The following is a 19773-nucleotide window of genomic DNA, read 5'->3' as shown; positions in this document are numbered from 1 at the left end:
ATTAATAATTCATTTCTCCTTTTTGAGGATAATGGATATTTGACTGTGTTATTTTTCATCAATAGCTGGCGAATGCCTGGGTGAAGTACAGGCAAACCCCGTGCATCTATAGGTGAAGCATCTTCTCACACAGGAGATGACTGAAACACAAATGAACAAAAATTTCTTTGATGTGCAGAATAGCAAGGGATATTCCAAAATTACTTGGGTTTTTTCTTAGATTTGGAAGACTTTGACATTTAATTACATGCAGTGATTATGGGTTGTTGTTTTTTCTCGTTGTTTTTTTAAATCTTCACCCAAGGATATTTTTTCCATTGCTTTTTTTTTTTTTTTAGAAAGAGTGGAAAGGAGGAAAGGAAGGGAGAGGGAGAGAGAGAGATGTGAGAGAGGCACAACAATTGGTTGCCCCCCACATGCTCCCCAATCGGGGCTGGGATGGAACCTGCAACCCAGATACATGTCCTTGACTTGGAATTGAACCTGAGACCCTTCTGTGCATAGGCTGACGCTCTAGCCACTTAGCCACACTGGCTAGGGCTATGCATTCCTTCTTCATGAGCATCGCTGTTCTGCATTGGTGTAAGTCTTGATGTAGATCTATATTTCAAGGATAGGCATCAAAACACATAGGGAATCTTGCACCTTTGTTTCCTGTGTAGTTCTCCCCACCTGAAATGACTGATGAGAAGTAACTGAGCAGTTCTTCACTTTCCTAAACATGACCATTATTACCATAGACAGGCATACCTCAGAGATATTGTGGGTTCAGCCCCAGACCCTCATAATAAAGCGAGTATCGCAATAAAGTGAGTCATAATCTTTTTGCTGATGGAGGGTCTTGCCTTCATTTTGTAAAAAAAAACAAAAAAAAAAAAAAACAACACCTGTGAAGTGCAATAAAACGAGGTATGCCTGTACTGAGATTAAACATTTGTGCATTTTCTATGGCCAGTTTAACTATTTCCTAAAGTGGAGAATGGTCATAATAACAATTGTGCTTTCTCATTCAAGGAAACATATAACTGCTACTCATAATAGAATGATTTAAGAAATCATAGTTTATAAGCTATAAAATTATGCACAGGAAATAGCAAAAATTATATCTTTAGTTCTTCTATGTATACACTATAACCTATCTATGTAAGATTATTTATTTATACGGTAGATAGGCTGGACAAATATGAGGCATAATCCTAGCTTCCAAAGGCATAGGTGAGCAGTATAATGTGATATTTAAGCGTTCACAAACTGGAGTCACACAGCTTGAATTCTATTCCAACTGTGCACCTTGGGCAAGCTACTTGACATCCTCTTTATCTGCAAGATGGACAGAATAGTACCGACCTTGTAGAGTTGTTTTGAGACTTACATAAAATACTATATGGAAAGTACATAGAGTAGCTCCTAACACATAGTTTGTGTTACCATGGCAACAGAAGGTTGCTATCAAGTCTTCACTAGGAATGTCCCTTTCAGACAACATATTTGTCTTAGTGGACATAATTCCACATAGTTGTGATTTTTTAATACTTTTCTTCAAAATACTGATTTTAGTTCTGATTAATAAAACCCTTGGTCTATGCTGCTTTCTTTCTCTGTCTTATACAGGGTCAGAGAAGTGAGATTTTAAAGCATAAATACCTTAGCACTGCCTTCTAAAGACTTCCTTGCAGTGGGTTGATCTGACCATGAGTAGAAAAACAAGCAGTGAAGCAGCAAGCCATTTCTATTAACTTGGCACCTCAAAAACACTTTGAACAAGGGCCCTATTATCTTTTGGGTAACAGGTGGTAGCTGGGGTATTAAGCTGTTCTGGGCAGGATTTCAGATTCCCATTCTTTGTTGCTTTAGGCAGTACACTTCTATCATAAAGCGATCAATAATAATTAGGTGTCTGGAATGAAATACAGTGCAACATTATGCTTCCCACATCTGGAAGGAGAAACTCACTTAACCAGCCCTAAATCAATGACTTTTCTCTTTATTCCTAGGGGGCGTGTTAGGCAGCCGAGAACAGGATGGAAATGTGAATTGTGGCTCGGTGCACAATCACAAAACAATTAGCTATTAGGACACACTTCTTACAGGTAATAGAAGCAAGCCCCAAAGCATTAAACCTTTCTTTCCCACATAAACACTTAGATCACATTGCACTCTCTGTCACTGTAGGGCCATCTGTTTCATGTTTAACGGAAAAGCCTTTCATATGAGGTGATATATCGGCGAAAAGACAAAGTGAAGGCTATAATCAGGGCTTAACGTAGACTACTTTTCAGATCTTGGTTTTATTAAATCATGTTACACTATGTTCCCATAGGAGGTGGGTGGCAGTAAATGAAGGAGTTATTTCTTTTGTGGCATAGATCTCAGTAGAGAAAAGTAATACCTAAGTGCTGTTAGAATTTGATTTGAAGTTTCCTGTGCAGATTGGGGTGGGAGATAAAGAAAATGGAATTTGCAACTTGTAACTTTCCTTAGGGCACTCCCAAAAGTGAGGAGCCTGATCCTTGCAAAACTACTTCCCGTAAGTTGCTTCTTGCTTGTCACTTCGAGAATGGGCTCCAAGAACAGTCATCCTATTTTCAAAATTCAGAATCATTTCTTCTGCACAATTACTCACCTCTAAAACTTGCTGCCAACATTCACCACCCCCCGACACCTCTCCCCCAAAAATACTCCAGATCTCAGTCTTGCTACCTAGAGACCTGCAAGCGTTAGGAGCAGCCCTCTACACTCTGGTCTGACCTATTTGAACAAAAGACCAGGAAAGGACTTGTGGTTTCTACTGCCTTATAATCACCTGTTCTTTCATTAACAGGAGTTAGTCTGCTGGCCAACTGCATAATTTCATTATATGGTGGCTGAGGTTTTTATTCCCCTTTGGAGACTATTGCAACAGTACAAAGAGAAGCAGGGTTAGTAAGAATGTCTTCTTAATGTTTTTATTTTGGAAAATAGGACACATTGAGAAAATGCATCTAGCATCAACATACAATTTAACAGATGGTTATGCAGAAACACTAGGTAACCACTGCCCAAATCAAAAAAGAAAATATGGACAGCACCCGGAAGCTGCTTAATGTGCCTTTCTAATTGCAGTTCCTCTCCTACCAAAGGTAGCGTTAACCTGATTTTTAGTGTGATCATATCCTTTCTTTTCTTTGCAGTTTTAAAGTTTAGAGATATGTATCTCTAAACCACATATTTAGTTTTGCCAGTTCTTAAACTTTACTCTGGTAGAGTCAGTATATGTGTTCTTTTGTGTTGCTCTGCTCACTCAACATTACTTGTAAAATTCATTCATTTACTTTTTATTTTGAAAATTTTCAAACATAAGTGAAGTTGAAAGAAGTGTATAATGATCAGATTATATAATTGTATAGTTATATGACCATCACCTAAGAGTTACTTGATTTGACCATATTTGTTTTTTCTTCTGAAATGTTTTAAAATAAATTACTGAATTCTCTAATTATGCATCTCTTTTTAAAAAATAAGAAAAATGTCCTCTATAACTACAAGACCATTACAGTATGTAGCAAAACTGATAATAATTTCCTAGTATTTTCTTATACCCAGGCCATATTCATATTTTTCCAGCTGACCCCAAAACGCTTTTACAGTTTTAACCAAGATCCATTTACAAATCCATAGAGAATGTACTTTTAACAGCACAACTTACAGCTTAAAATGAATCTGTGATCCTCCCTTCTTCCCATCACTTTGTCAGTGGCCAGAGCTCCTGTGAGACCTGGCTGTGGGCACGTCTCCCACAGTATTGAGAACAAATCGCCCCCTCCTGGCTAATGATCCAATCCCACTCCCATGCTCCATGACTCCAGAGGAATTACACTGTCTGAATTACTGTCAGAAGGAAATGCCTAGTATCCATTATGTCCAACCCAAAATTGTTATTTGGGGCAGATAGTATGTGGTACTGAGCTGCTCAAGGTTAAACAAGTCTAGTCTTTATTTATCTGGAGAATGCTTGGGGGCGGCCCATCAGGAGGCTCATTGGAATGCAGATCTCCTACCAGCTGAAGTTCCCATCAGGAGGACAGTAGGTAGAGGGCTGGTCACTTTGCTCCATTAGCATCTTCAGGTCAGTCATGCCTTGCTCAGTGATATTGCAGGACTTTGGGTTTCTGTTGTGTTTGATACAGACCTTTACTGGAAAACTCCTGACTGAAGAGCTTGGCCCCTCCATGCCCCGGCTGAGTTAGACAGATGGACCTCCCTGGTTCCCTTGCTTCCTACAACCTGGTATTTAGATCAGCATTTCCCGGACATTCTCCTCAAAGTGAAAGTTCATGTTATTCCATGGAAGAGTCACATTGTCAAATGAATTTGGGAGAAACACCGGGTTAAACTGAGTCAAGCAGGTTTCTTAACTGTAGGTGTTTTTGTGCTAATGACCACTGTGATTCTCCATGGTCCATTGCGTTTCCCCAAATTATTGTCCTCAGAACCCTTTCTCGGAACAATCTCTGGGGGTTACTATTCTGCACAACAGACTTTAGAAAGTGCTGTTCTAGATGACTTAGATGTAATCACAAACAACAGAAAATAAACAATCTCATCTCCTACCTCACGGGCCATGAAGAGTTTATTCTCCCTAGCTAGGCGTCATCACACAGAACAATGCTGGTGCAATATCAGAGACAAGGAGCTTGGTCCATGTCTCCTTCCACTTACATATTCACTAACGTTCATGCTGTAACAATGGGGCATCAGGATCTGTGATTATTATCATCTGATGAGGACATGTAAGCCAGACAACCCCCAAGGGGTCCCAGATTAGAGAGGGTGCAAGCTGGGCTGAGGGGACACTCTCCTGCACGAATTTTGTGCACTGGGCTTCTAATAATTCAATAAGCTTTTCTTAGGTACTCAAGTTCTTGAAAACCTTCCTGCCTAGTCATTCCATATTTGGCAAGTGTTTAGATATTCATAGGACTTTTGAGCATCTTCTGAGTTAGTAAAAAGCGTAGTATTGGTGCTCATACAAATTGCTTCTGGATTAATATGAGTTCTTGAACATGTTTACCCATTCTGCCTGACACTAGACATGTAGAGTTGCCTTCCTTTTTACTTTATCTTCTTTTTCAACATAGCATTTAGATTGACAACTGTGTTGCTCTTCTCATTAATTTCCTTATGAAATGAGAGAGCAACTGGCATTTGCCTTTTGATCTTTCATAATGGAAGACCTCCAGGTTTACACACTTCTCCAAATCCTTGCTTTCTTGTATAAATCTAATTTGAAACAGATCCTCTTCACCTTAAAAAAATGAAAGCATTTTCTCTGGAGATGGGGTAAATGTGGGCCGAGGCATCATATCCTTATTACTCATGAAGTCAGATGGGAGTGGAGCTGCGGCCTGGGCTCTCAAGGCTCACTCAGTTTGTCACTTGTAGATTTCTAGCCTAAATCCATTTTCACTGGAGTTGTAAGATTTTAAAAGGATAAAAGCTACAGGTTTTACTTACAGGTTGACTATTTTAAACGACTGAAGGTATATGACTCTACAGTAAGCTACTGAAAATTTCATCATTTCTCAGTTTTTTCCCCCCTTCAACCTTCTCTTCCCTACAGAATATAATGTAAAGACAGTTGAACAAAGAAATCAACAGAGGTCGTTTATCCTAGAGAAAAGTATAAGTAGGTCCCTGCTATGTTACTCTGAGTAGAACCAAATGTCTTGTTGCAGCATCAATATTGCTTTTTTCCATTTCCTCGGATTTAAAATAAAAAAGCAATACTTAAATGTTAGAAAATATGAGTTCTTTCCTTCTATCAGTACTACCCTTCCCAGAAATTGTATGTCTAGTGATATGTTTTAAAAAATTCTTACTCCTGTTCACATACATGCCTGAACAATTATATTTACAGTAGCAATGTTTGTATACCCCAAATTTGAATCAACTTGCATTTACTTCAGTTGCGGATGGTTAAATAAAGCATGGTGCTCATAGCCCATGTAACGGTGTGTGGTGCTCAGAAAGAATGAGGTGCTTCTGCATGTGCTGATGGGAGGAGCTCTAAAACATGCTGATAAATGAGAGCGGGAAAGACTGTAGAAAATATGAGCATAAGGATTCTATTTATTTTTTAAAACTATATATACTACAGTTTTAAATATATGTGGGGGTGAGTATATGGGAAAGAGGGAGTGAATGAGGGTAAAAAGGAAAGAGGGAGCCAGTATCAAAGGAGGCCAATAGGGCGATTTGGTGAGCTGGGTCTATGGAAGGAGGCAGGTGTAAAAGGACTTTGTTTCCTCTATTTTATTTTAATTATTTAAAGTGAAAATATTTTTCAAAAATAAAAAATAAAAGCATATTGTGTATGCAGAAAGTAAGAAGAGAATGCCTAATTATTTTTAACAAATTCATCCAATCCAGGCATTGACTAAGGAGAATGAGCCCATTTAAGATCCTTATTTTAAATTCATCAACAATCAAAGAAGCTCGGATTCCTTGGCTTAGCACAAACCCATGTGGATGAGGAGACTGGGAAAATAATTAAGGCGAGATGATGGGGAACGGGCTTTTAGTGGCATGGACTGCAGTGGTGGCTCAAAAGAAGAACTTACAAAAGTGATTAGACTGGAACTACTGTCACTCCATTATCCGTTAGTCTCCGGGCTGTGGGGGAATTTGCTGCCTAGGATCAGTTCTTCACCAGCCTTCCCATTTCTAAAGCACTTGCTCAAATATAAACACATTTTAAAAAAATAGATTGGAACATAAAGCTGTGGGAAATCCCCCTAGTTATTTTTCTTTGTTTACAAACCAGTGCAAGGATGGGTGCTTTTAAAACGTAGCTTTTATGATTATTCAGGTGTGGGCCAGCAGATCAGGAGACACCTGCCATTGACAAGACAGTTTGCTGTACTCACAGATCCCAAGAGGAAGAGTTATGCCATGCCACGGGGGCCATATGGGGAAGCAGCGCTAGCCTAGAAAGGGTCTGATGCTTGTCCTCCTGTACAACCCTCCTGCCCTCACCTCTGTGGGTATATATCTATATGTATCTGTTTTATTATTATGTTCTTAGTAAGTTATATACGAGTGTAGCCTAACCTGACATTTCTGTTTTTGTTCCTGTACCCCTTAATTCATTGTAAGTTAACAGAAAGAGTGAGAACATAATCTTTTAAAAATAGTATGTCCCAAAATATATCATCAGTGATTTTCAGTTTTGATATGGCTGGGAATAGCCCAGAGAGTTTTCTGTTACAATACGGATGTCCAGGTCCCACCTGAGCCTTTTACATCAGAGTAGCTGGGGCTGAGTGCATCCCAGACCCTCAGAGTGGCCTAAGGTCACAGCCAGTGTGTACCTGAGATAGAATCGCAGTCCCTGTTCCCTTGCTGGCTTCCTAGTTTTTATTGGTGTTATTTGCACTAAACTATACTGTGTGTGTGTGTGTGTGTGTGTGTGTGTGTGTGTGTGTGTGTGTGTGTGTGTGTAAGAGGGAAGGAGAGAGAGAGACTAGTCTATATCTGAATTTATCCACATAAAATAGTTTCCTTGTTTTATAACTGGCTTTTCCCCCCTGAATAACTGTGTATTGAAATGATGTGGATATTCTCAAAGTGACAAAAGCAACCCAAATCACCTGTCTTCCCTGCACTGGGTATTCACCCAGAAACCCCAGCATCAGCTGCTGGAATAACTTTCTTATGGGCTGCTCACTGCCCCGCCCACCATGGGCCCCAGGCCTGCCTTTAGTGCTGCCCCTCACGGCTCTACTTCAGTGCTCTCTTTCCACTTCAATTGCCCTCCATCATCCCCACTGATTCGAGGGGAAACCGCCCTTTCCTCCCCTTCAGCTCCCACCTGCTGGAGCTTTTGGCTCAGGTGAGTGGTGGGTCCCCAGTGAGGGGGCAAGGGTGCATATGGTGATTGAACAGTTCATTCCTCACTCAGGGGCTCCAACTTGGAGGGTAGAGAGGACAGCAATGGTGGGCTGTTCCCTGGACGTGCCCCGCCACCCCTGTCTCTCCATCCAAAGAACTCACTAGGACAGTGGTTGGCAAACCGTGGCTCGCGAGCCACATGCGGCTCTTTGGCCCCTTGAGTGTGGCTCTTCCACAAAATACCATGGCCTGGGCGAGTCTATTTTGAAGAAGTGGCGTTAGGAGAAGTTTAAGTTTAAAAAATTGGGCTCGCAAAAGAAATTTCAATCGTTGTACTGTTGATATTTGGCTCTGTTGACTAATGAGTTTGCCAACCACTGCACTAGGAGATAATTTCGTACCATTTTTGTAATAGCTAGGGAGCAAAAAATCCTCCTTGAGTCCTGGTCTTCATGAACTAGATCTTTAAGAAAGAAATCCCAGCTATGAAAAAATACCACACTCAGGAAACGTGCTGCGAGGCAGAGGTTAAACTGAGATCAGAGGTAGTGCTTCTGATTTGAATCCTGGTTCCTCTTCTCAGTGACCTTGTGACTGACAGGTTGTTGAGCTTCTCTCTGCTACAGTTTCCTCAACCACACATCAGGATTCAATAAAATGAAATAGACATGCCTACCTCATAGGTAATTTGAAGGTTGTTTTAAAAATTAAATGAAATGTCTGATTAAAATGCTGATCATAGTATCATTGAAATGTTAGCTGATATCATTACCTTTTTATTAGTAAAGAAGAATTTACAGAAGCTTTCCCATACATTACATTTCCATATGTTGAAATATGATTCCTCTGAAAACCATTTTTGTTGCCTATTCACAACCGCTTCTCTGTTTGTGTTTTGTTGCAGCCCTGGAAAGGAAAATATCAATGAGGCAAAGCAGAGAGGAGCTGATAAAACGAGGAGTCTTGAAGGAAATTTATGACAAAGGTAAGGGGACTGGTCCACCCTCCGCGGGCTGGAAAGGCGTGCATGGAATCTGGGTGCATGTTTCTCAGAGTTGGGTACAGTTTTCTGCATCACTTTATCAGGGTTTGAACCTGTAGAACTCCAGACAGTTTTGGAGAGAAAAGAGAATGTAGCAGACGGTGATAAAGCTGTCAGCATTATATGAGGGGGGACACAAACTCCCTTGTTCTCAGCATTGGAATCAAACCACAGGATGCTAAGAAAAACGACATGGCTCCAGGAATGATGCGGGTACTGCTTGTGAGCCTGCTGGTGTTCCAATACACACAGCTGGCGTGAATTTAATTGCTTAAGCTCTTTCAGACCCTGGGGTTCCCAAGACGAGTGTCAGAAATCCACAGCATCTAGGATTTCCCTAACAGATTTTTTTGGACAGTCCACTTTCCCACAATAGGGGAAATCAAAGTGAGTAAAATTATAAAGTGTAGTTGTACATATGTGGTATTTCAAAAGCCAATAGTTATAGCGATTCCGATGTTCTGTGAATGTGTCCACACGTGTTTGCCAATGAATACTGCGTGTCTTTGGCTTATTGGATTACTGCCTTTGAATCAAATGCGTGGAGTGGTTCACTCAGTATAGTAAGTATTCTTCACTCCTTTTTTTCTAAGAGTTTTGCTATTTTGAGTTGCACTCTCTCTTCTCTCCCAGGGCCACACATCACTTAAAGCTTTAAGTGAAATGACAGGCTGCTGATTCCAATCTTGTAATTGTCTGTTTCACATCTTCTTGTTCGGGGCTGGTGTTATTTGCTGGGCCGGATTATTAGAGCACAGTAATAGTCTGCTCTAAAGATCCATCTTGATAACAAGGGTGATCCTGTAGTTCTGACAGCGCAGTCCGTCTGCCCTGCTGTTGTAGGTCTTCTGCGGGCCTCGCTTGGGTTCCAGTTCAAAGAGGCAGGTGTGTTTCTACCTGCGGTGCCTCTCTCTGGCTCCATCTCTTTTCAGTGAGTCAGTCCCTATTCCCCTGGTGCATTTCACTCACCCGTTCCTGCTATGGGGCTTCCCAGTGGTGCTGCTCGAGTATTTTCTCTTGGCACAACGTGCTGCCGAGAAACGGGACAAGCAGCAAGAGGCACCACTCTTGCCCTGCTTAGTGGCAGGGGTCTGGAGGCAGGATGTGAAGTCGCACTGTTCCCAACGACCTTCTATGATCCTCAGAGCCTCCTGGGGCCAGGAACCCCTATGGTGAGCCAGTTTACCCTGCTTCTGAGGAAGGCCACACCCAAGCACAGCTTCTCTGGTTGAGTAAGCTTTCCAGGGAAAGAGAATCCATAATTTTGTCACTTTTCTCTGATGTCTTGCTTTCTGTACAAAACCCCAAAGCCTTTCTCATACCGACCTTAAGTCTTCATGCTTCATTCCAAACTCCTTTCTTCATATTCACTCCCTAGGAGAGATGGGAGGTGCCCAACTACTGGTATGATCCTATATAATAAAACCTGAATATGCAAATTGACCAAACGGCCGAATGACCGGCAGAACGGCTGGTTGCTATGATGTGCACTGACCACCAGGGGGCAGACACTCAACGCAGGAGCTGCGCCCTGGTGGTCAGTGAGCTCCCACACAGGGAGCGCCGCTCAGCCAGAAGCTGGGCTCACGGCTGGAGAGCACAGCGGCAGTGGCAGGAGCCTCTCCCGCCTTCACTGCAGGCAGGTGGTAAGGAGCGAGGGGTCCCGGACTGCGAGAGCCCTGGACTGCAAGAGGGATGTCTGCCTGCCAGCTTAGACCCGATTCCCCTGGGGATCAGGCCTAAGCTGGCAGGCGGACATCCCCCAAGTGGTCCCGGACTGTGAGAGGATGCAGGCTGGGCTGAGAGACACCCCCCCACCCCCAGTGTATGAATTTCGTGCACTGGGCCTCTAGTCTATACATATAAAAGCTTAAGCGACCATCCGACCATTCAACCTTTCACCCAGTAGCTATGACATGCAATGACCACCAGGGGGCAGACGCTCCAACCAGTAGAGGAGGGAGCCCAATTCCTCACGGAATCAGCTGTGGGTTAGGTTGCTGCTAGGGCACTGTTGGCCCCAAATCTGGTTCGCTTACACCCCAGACCCAGAGAGGAGGGAGGAGGGAGCTGTTGGGCATCCAGGTCCTGGGGGCTGGGCCTGCAGGAGGGGTCTCGCAATCCAAGACCCCTCAGGGGATGTCAAGGAGCCGATTTCAGCCTGATCCCCACAGGCCAGGCTGAGGGACCCCACCTGTGCACGAATCCATGCACTGGGCCTCTAGTGTTACGTAATAAGCATCCATGTGTGCAAATAAGTTACTGGCACAACTAAAGCCCATTCAGATTCAGTTAAATGATCCCTCCCCCTTCCTTTGTTCTTCCTGCAACCCTTGTATTTCTTACTGTAAAACGTCGGGAATATTCTAAAGTAGAGAATACATTTTACTCTAGCATTTATTGTTTTCATCATGAGTAACATGTGGGCCAAGGCAAGCATTGCCTAAGTAACATCCTGACTTAGTAATCAAAGAGGTCAGACTGTTGGAACAAAAGCCTCACTTTATGGAGAGAGGAACATGAGGCCTGGATACTGGGGCAGGGGCGGTGCCCTGTTCATGGTTGCTTTATAGTGTACATGCAAGAACTGAATGGGAAGGGAAGGAGCAGGCTGGCCCCCACTGTCACCACACTTCCTTTATTTGTGTGTCTGCTCTTCCTGCCTGGTTGTCGGCTGCCTTTCCTCACTAGCATGCAAACTCCAGGGGAATGTGGACCTCACCAGCTTACTGCCAAACCCCCGAGCCTCAACTAATGCTTGAGCTAGATAAAGTATTACTGTGTGGGTGATGGGGAGAAGAGAAGAAGAACGGGAATAAAATTAGAAGTCCGTTGTGCATAGTACATGTAGAAGTTTGTGGCTATAGGTTTTTGCTATTGGCTATAGGTTTTTCTAATAAAATCATCAGTTTTGTGTCACTATGGCTATTAATCACGCTACCTTATGTGACATTATATAAGCAGCTATGAACATGGGCCCTGGAATCAAATTGCTTGGATTCTATTCCAGTTTCACTACTGACAAGCTGTGCAACTTTAGTCAAGTTGCTTAACTTCTCTGTGCTTCTATTTCTTTATCTGAAAGTGTGGATATATTTTGAAATGAGGATTACATGAGATAATACATGCATTAGTCTGCTCAGGCTGCCATAACAAAACACCACACTGTGGGTGGCTTACACAACAGGAATTTATTTCCTCACAGTCCAGAGGCTGGATGACTAAGACCAAGTGCCAGCAGGGCCGGTTTCTGGTGAGGCCCCTCCCCTTGGCTTGCAGGTGTGTCCTTCTCGCTAGGTCCTCACCTGGCCTTTTCTCTGTGCAAACACACTCCTGATGTCTCTTTCTCTTCTTAGATGGGCATCCGACCTATTGGATTTGGGCCCACCCTTAGGACTTCATTTAACCTGAATTACCTCCTTAAAGGCCCTTTCTCCACATACAGTCACATTGGAGTTTGGCTTCAAAATATAATTCTTGGGCCCTAGCCGGTTTGGCTCAGTGGATAAAGCATCGGCCTGCAGACTGAAGGGTCCCAGGTTCAATTCCAGTCAAGGGCACATGCCCGGGTTGGGGGCTTGATCCCCAGTAGGGCGCTTGCAAGAGGCAGCCGATCAATGATTCCCTCTCATCATTGATGTTTCTATCTCTCTCTCTTTCTCCCTTCCTCTGTGAAAAAAATAAAAATATATTAAAAAGAAATTTAAAAAAATATATGATTCTTGGGTAAGGGTGTGACACAATTCAGTCCATAACAACACGTAAAGTTAGAATCATAGCTATCCTACATAATAAAAGGGTAATATGTAAATTACCATCACTCCGCTACACCCACGATTGGGCCAGTGGGAGGCACAGGGGGCGGGACTCGGGGTGGCCGGGATGGCCGATTGGGCCAGCGGGATGCTGAGCTCGCGTCGCCAGCAGCGGCACGAGCTCAGCGTCTGCGCCATGGCTGTGCTGCGGCACAGAAGGGGCCTCTGGGGCAGCGAGACCACGTCCTGCTGCGGACCATCAAAAGCGGGGAGTGAAAGCGGGGGAGCTGGCTGTCTGTCCACTCCAGCACCAGCGGACAGACAGCCAGCTCCCCCACGATCGAAAGCAGGGAGCTGTGTGTCCACTCCAGCACCAGCGGACCCCCCTGCCATCAAAAGCGGGGAGCAGGCTGCTAGCAGTGTCTGCGGAGCGTGCTAGGCTTTGCGGGGCAGTGGATATGGCCTGGATGGCAGGTTAGGCCTAGGGGACCCTACACGTGCATGATTTAATCATGCACTGGGCCTCTAGTCATTCTATAAATTCTCAAGAAATTGTTACCATACCTTTAGCAGTAGTAGTCTCATCATTATTATCATCATTGACATTTTTTAAAACCCTTTACATGCCTTACCCTAGGTCAGTAGGCCCAGGAGTTAGGAGGGAACATCATTGTGCCCTTTTATCTGAGGTGCAAAGATCTCTCACAATGGTCTTACCGATGAGTGTTTCAGGTTTCTTAGGATATATTCCTAGGAGTAGGATGACTGGGTCAAATGGGAGTTCCATTTTTAATTTCTTGAGGAAACACCACAGTGGCTGCACCAGTCTGCATTCCCGCCAGCATTTTATTAGGGTTTCCTTTTCTCCACACCTCACCAACACTTGCCGTTGGTTGATTTGTTGATGATAGCCATTCTGACAGGTGTAAGGTGATATCACACCCCTATGTTCATAGCAGTGCAATTTACAATTGCTAACACTTGGAAACAGCCTAAGTGCCCATAGCATATGAGTAGATAAAAAAAAAACTATGGTACATTTACACAATGGAATACTACACAGCAATAAAAAAGAAAGAACTCTTACAATTTGCAACAGCATGGATGGACCCAAAGAGTATTATGCTGAACAAAATAAGCCAGTCAGAGAGAGATAAGTATCACATGATCTCACTCAGATGTGGAATCTAATGAACCAAATAAAGTTATGATCAAAAATAGACCCAGAGCCACAGAAGCATGAACAGACTGTTGAACCTCAGAAGTGAGGCAGAGGAGGGTGGGTGGGAAGATACCAACCAAAGAACTTACATGCATATGCATAACCCGTGGACACGGACAACGGGGTGGTGAGGGCCTGGGAGAGGGGAGATAGGAGTGGGCTGGAAGAGTTTAATGGGGGGGGGGGGGAAAGGAGGACCTATGTAATACTTTCTACAATAAAGATTAAAAGAAATTTAAAAAAATGGTCTTACCAATGTCAGTGGCCGAGGAGAACCCATCCCCCTGAGGCCTGGTTTAATGTCTTTCTCATGCCTCCAAACTGCCTCCCCTCAGTCTCCAAATGGGTTGTTTTCCTGTCATTCATTCTTTTCTTTCTACGACATCATCCACCTCACTGTATCTGGGATTCTTATGGGTAAAACAAATTAAATTATTGCACACCCTGAGTGAACAGCAAGTGGCAAAGAGACCTTAGTCGTTCTTCAAATTGTTCATTTCAAAGATAAATTTCCTAGATTTGGAGAAGCCATTCCATATGCCTGGCTGGCAATTCCTCATCTTGCACCGCCTCTTGTGTTAGCAAACATGACTCTAGTTACCTGGCAGCAGAATGGTGTCCACCAGAGATGTGTGTTCCCGACAGTGGCCCACTGACCTGTCACTCCTGTGTCGCCGGCTGCTGAGCGCAGCCACGAGGCCCCCTCCTCACGCTGCAGTCACGCTGTTTTGTGCTAACATGGTAGAAAGCAGTTTAACTTTGGTAGATAATCTTTTCTCTTCTAACTTCCTCACATTATTGATTTTGCTTAGTAATAACCCATTCATTCATAGAAAGGATAAAAATACACTGTAGTGATTTGAAATGTGTAACTTTGGGGGCAGCAGGGTGAACTCAGAATTAATGAGATTTTATTTCTCTGCTTGAGCTCCTCAGATTCTTGATATTTTTCTCAGCAGGTTAAAATCCCAAACTGGCCATAAATTCAAATCAGGCAAAATGAGAGCTTGGGTTGAAGAGTGTCTATAGCAGCTGGTACAGGAATTCCTCACTTAATACAACAGGTCAGAAGTGGGGGCATAAGCTACTCAATGGCTTGTATGTTTTAATTGGTTTATACATAAAATCCCATAAGTTTAGAGTCCAAAGGAGCTTTAGATTAAAGTTTGAAAGCCAGAGAAAATCATTTTATCTTTGGATGTACTGAGACCATTTAAGAATATGACCATCTTTTAAAACTATATAATAAAAAATATTTAAATTATGTTAGTCGTGATGTGTATAGGAGCATAAAATTATAAATTGTTTTTCTCCCATTTTCTAAATTTTCCAGAATCCTTATATAGCAGTGAGGTGAGGTTCAAACATTAAATATAAAAATGTTAAATCAATGCTGGAACATAATTTATAATTTGATGGACAGTTTATATTTAACTGTTTATCCCCCAATCTCATGGCCTATTTGTTTGTGAACTAAAACTCAAGGATTCCTCTATGCCCCTGGGACATTCATTGGTTCATTCAGCAAATTGGTGTCGAGCTATAGTGATAACCAAAAGAGTGAAATCCTCACCTTCACGGAGTTCACATGCTACTACAGGGAATAATTAAACAAGCATGTGATATATTGTCAAGGTGTGATAAACGCTGTAAGAAAATAAAGCAGCAGGCTAAAGAGACAGACTGAGAGAGAGAATGATGATTTTAGGTAAACTAGTGGCCCAGTGCACAAAATTTGTGCATGGGGGAGGGGTGTCCCTCAGCCGGGCCTGAACCCTCTCCAATCTGGGACCCTTTGGGGGATGTCTGACTGCCGGTTTAGGCCCAATCCCACAGTCAGACATCCCTCTCACAATCCGGGACTGCTGGCTCCTAACTGCTTACCTGCCTGCCTGCCTGATCACCCCTAACCACTCTGCCTGCCAACCTGCTCACCCCCAACTGCGCCCCGCCAGCCTGCTCACCTCCAACTGCCTCCCCTGCAGGCCTGCTCACCACCAACTTCCACCTCCCCCTCCCCCGCCGACCTGTTTGCCCCCAACTGGCTCCCCCACTGGCCTGATCAAACCCAACTGCCCTCCCCTCCTGGCCTGATCGCCCCTAACCGCCTCTGCCTTGGCCCTGCCACCATGGCTTTGTCCAGAAGGACATCCAGAAGGTCTTCCGGAAGGTCTCCCAGTCTAATTAGCATATTACCTTTTTATTAGTATAGATGCAATTATGAAGGACCTCTGGAGGAGGTGATATTTGGACAGAGACCTAAATGAAAGATCAGTAGCTGAAACAGCAACATTGGTCCTACTGCTACTTCAAAACAAATTGTAACCTAGTTCATGAGCTCTTAAATTCCTTAACTCAGTGTTTCTTTAAAAGTAAAACCTCTGTATTGCAGTTGCCGCTCTCAGTTCTCGTAAATCAGAGCACATCACCCCTGCTCAGAGCCTGCAGTGGCTCCACATTTAAGAGAAATTCCAAGTTCCCAGGACAATACGAAGCCCTGTACACCTGGCCCTCCAACCCCTAAGTTGCTTCAACTCTCTGGCCATACACCTCCTGGTAACCATCTCTCTGTGGCATCTCTCCATCCCTGCTGTCCAGCCCTAGAGGTTGGCATTGGCCACGCCCTCTTCCCAGAATCCTCTTCCCCAGATCTCCATCCACATGGTTCACTTCATTTTCAGTCTTTGCTCAGATGTCACCTTCCCAATGAAGCTTACCCTGGGACCACCAGGTTTTTAAGTTGCCACCTCCTTCCCTCAGTCCTCAGTCCTCTGTCTCTGCTCTACTGTTTTCTTTTTCTCTTATCACCTTCAAACATGCTCTATAAATTGTTTTTCGTGCTCATCTTTTTCTCATCTGTCTCTTCTTATTGAAATGAAAGTTCCACCAGGCCAGGCAGGATCTTCGTCTGGTTTGTTCACTGATACAGTCCAAGTGCCTACGACGGTGCCTGGGACAGAGTTGATGCTCAGTAGATGTCCACTGACAGACAGCACACGCAGCACACCCGAGGCTCTCTGCAGGCTCCGTGGCGTGGTTTATTCGCCCATGTGGCAACATCGAGAACGCTAGGAACTCCCATCCCCCTGGCTTATTCAGTTTTATGGTCCATGAAACTTCATTGCCCATTATTTTAATAGACACTATTATATCATTTGTTTATTTACGTGCATGGATGCTAAATACTCTACTTTCAAATAGTGGCTTTTCAGTGATACAGAGAAAAATCTCCTGAGAACAGGGGACTGTTTGGCGGTGGGTAAAATAGTAATGGCATTTCTTGGACTTAACAAGGATCTCGGGAGGTCACGTGGCCTAGCTCCTGTGATGTTTCCAACGTGGAGAAGGAGCAGCTGAAACCCAGCAAGGTTTTGACCCGCCTGAGGGTGCACAGCCGGTGTGTGTGGACTCCGAACACCCCGCTAAGACCGCATGTCCTCCATTTGGAACTTACAGGAACCCAGAAAACCTTTGTAATATGTGGCCTATTGGTAGTCAGATCTTAATAAACATCGCTGTTAGGTTATTGCAAATCATTTCTACGAATAAACATAATGGTGTGATTAAAAAATATTAGGGATAACAAAGGCAATTGTACTGTACTTTGACCACTACGTTTCCTATGAAACCTCAATTCTATCACAGTGTCACTCACTTCATATAGTGTGGGTATGTGTAATGCACATGAATATATATGCCACTGGTCATGGGGAGGAGAGAGACAGGAGACCACCTCTCTACCGTGACTGAGATGGCACCGCCATGTACATCACACACATCCACCCCCCGGATGGGAGAGAGACTCGGGAGCATGTGGCAGCCGCAGTGATACAGGTGAGACCACGCAGCTCACCTGTGGTTTCTGCTGCAGTCACACCTAGACCTGGCGGGGAGGATCGGGGGCACGAAGAACAGAACTGACGTGTGCCAGTGAGCAACTTCAGTTTCCACTGGGTGCTGGGAATTAGAGATAACATTTCACAGCAAATAATGAAGTGCAATGAGGTATGCTTTTCCCCCCTTAATCAAGTAGGAGCAGCATTTTGGAAAGTGTTAATTTTAATTATAAACACAAGCAGGAGCTCCCTAGAATGGACAACTCTTTTATGCAGAGGCTGCATTTTCTGTTCTTGGCAGTCAAGAAAAAAGAGCCTGGTATTTACATTAGAAGGTCAACAATTTTTTAAATATAAAAATAATTCTCTGTATCGAAAGAGACCATGTAGTCAGCTTGAGCCTTCTGAAATCCTATTCTTTATCTGGTTTCCCAGATGTGCCAACTTTTAAAAGTCCTAGAAGTTTATGGGAAATGCTTTTCACAACCTCTACCAGGCAGTTATTTTGTCACATGTGTAGCTGTTATTGATGTCTCACCTAGAAATGGCATGTTCTGAAAGCTGTGATTTCGAGTAACGGTGAGAAAATGAAGAGGGTTTACTTTCAGCATCAGTGACATGTAATCATTGCGTAGCACCTGGTACAACAAATTGTCCCTAGTCGGGGAGCTGCAAAGCGGTTTAAGCAATAAAGAGAATAAAGAGAACTTGTGACCAAGATTCTCGTAAGCAACCCTGTTCTTTCAGAAAATCACTATCCCAAGCAAAAAAAAAAAAAAGTAATGAAATTATTATTCCAGCAATGAGCAAGCATTCCCCAGTAAATTGATTCACCTCTTGCATTTTTGTTGACTAACTCTTATCATGCAGGCGCCAGTCTGGGCGCCAGGAATACCAGAAGGGACAGCCGGGCTCTCCTGGCTAGCAGAGCACACAGCCCTGAGAACACGCTCGGGCACTCAGCAGTTCTGTGGGGAAGGTGCAGGAGGCGTCACCCACCCATGCCGGGAGACTTAGGGAAGGCATCCTGCAGGGAGTGGTGTCTTAGAGGAGTCCTGAAATATGATAAGGCTTAGCATAGAGAAGATGGGACAGGTAGCAGGGATGTTACATGTGGCAGGACCAGCACATGTGGAGGCACCAGGCTGGGATAAGTGAAAGAGTGTGCAGCGTGTCTGGAAGGTGAGGGTGAGTGGGGGTAGATGGTGCAGGCAGGGAAAATATTTGGTGTTTATTCCTTTTCCTTAGAGCAGCTGGGAGCTTTGGGGGGGAGGTTCTACATGATCATATTTGCAGCCTCATCACTCTACCTATGGGGAGAAGGTCTTGGAGGGAGACCAAGACATGAGTCAGATGAGTTAGCAGACTGTTGTGGACTCAGCTGACGTGATGGTAGGCGGCAGGAAGGAGGGTAGCAGGGCTGTGGGGGGTTGGAAGGACACACTGGAGAATAGACGATGGAGTCAAGAGGGCTCTGTGACTGCTTAGATGGCGAGTGCCGGAGCGGGTTCAGGCATGGCTGATACGCAGGACTCTGGCTGGGGCGCACAGGGACTTTCTGAGCTGGGAACCCAAGAGAAGTGAGCTTAGGACACAAAACATCATGATGGTTTGGCCCCATGGGGTTTATGTCCAAATGTCTAGGCAGACCACTGAATACACAGACCTGAGCTCAAGAGGCAGATCTGGGTTGGAGATACAGGATTGGAATTGTCCTGTGTAAATGATCATGAAGTCATCTACATTACTGACAGTTCTTGAAGATGTAGAATGAGAAAATGAGTGGCCCTGATAGAAAACCCCATGGAAACCCAGCACTGAATGATCTGGGAATGAAAAAATGGTCTGGGAGTAAGAAAAACCCTCCAAGACTGAAAAGTGGCCCCAAACTGGGAAGTAAACCAGAAATGTGTAGCATTACGGAAGCCAAGACAAGAGGCTGTGGTTCAGTGATTGGAGGGTGGAGAGGGAAAGGTCCAACATGTCAAATGCAGACACACCTAACAGGGCTGAGAAGTGACCTTTTGATTATTTTCATGCTGCTTAATT

At 44.0% G+C, this 19773-nt stretch overlaps 1 protein-coding gene across 1 annotated transcript in view; it reads left to right on the top strand.

Annotated features, from left to right (window-relative positions):
• Positions 1-19773, top strand: part of PHACTR1 (phosphatase and actin regulator 1) — a 508392-nt gene that overhangs the window by 394226 nt on the left and 94393 nt on the right. The window contains exon 4 of the mRNA XM_028152411.2: positions 8774-8854. Within this exon, the coding sequence (XP_028008212.1) occupies positions 8774-8854 (81 nt within the window). The remainder of the gene's footprint in view (positions 1-8773; positions 8855-19773) is intronic.

The sequence above is a fragment of the Eptesicus fuscus genome, chromosome 9 (assembly GCF_027574615.1).
Source record: "Eptesicus fuscus isolate TK198812 chromosome 9, DD_ASM_mEF_20220401, whole genome shotgun sequence".
Classification (NCBI taxonomy): Eukaryota; Metazoa; Chordata; class Mammalia; order Chiroptera; family Vespertilionidae; genus Eptesicus; species Eptesicus fuscus.
This window is presented reverse-complemented; position numbering and strand designations above follow the sequence as displayed.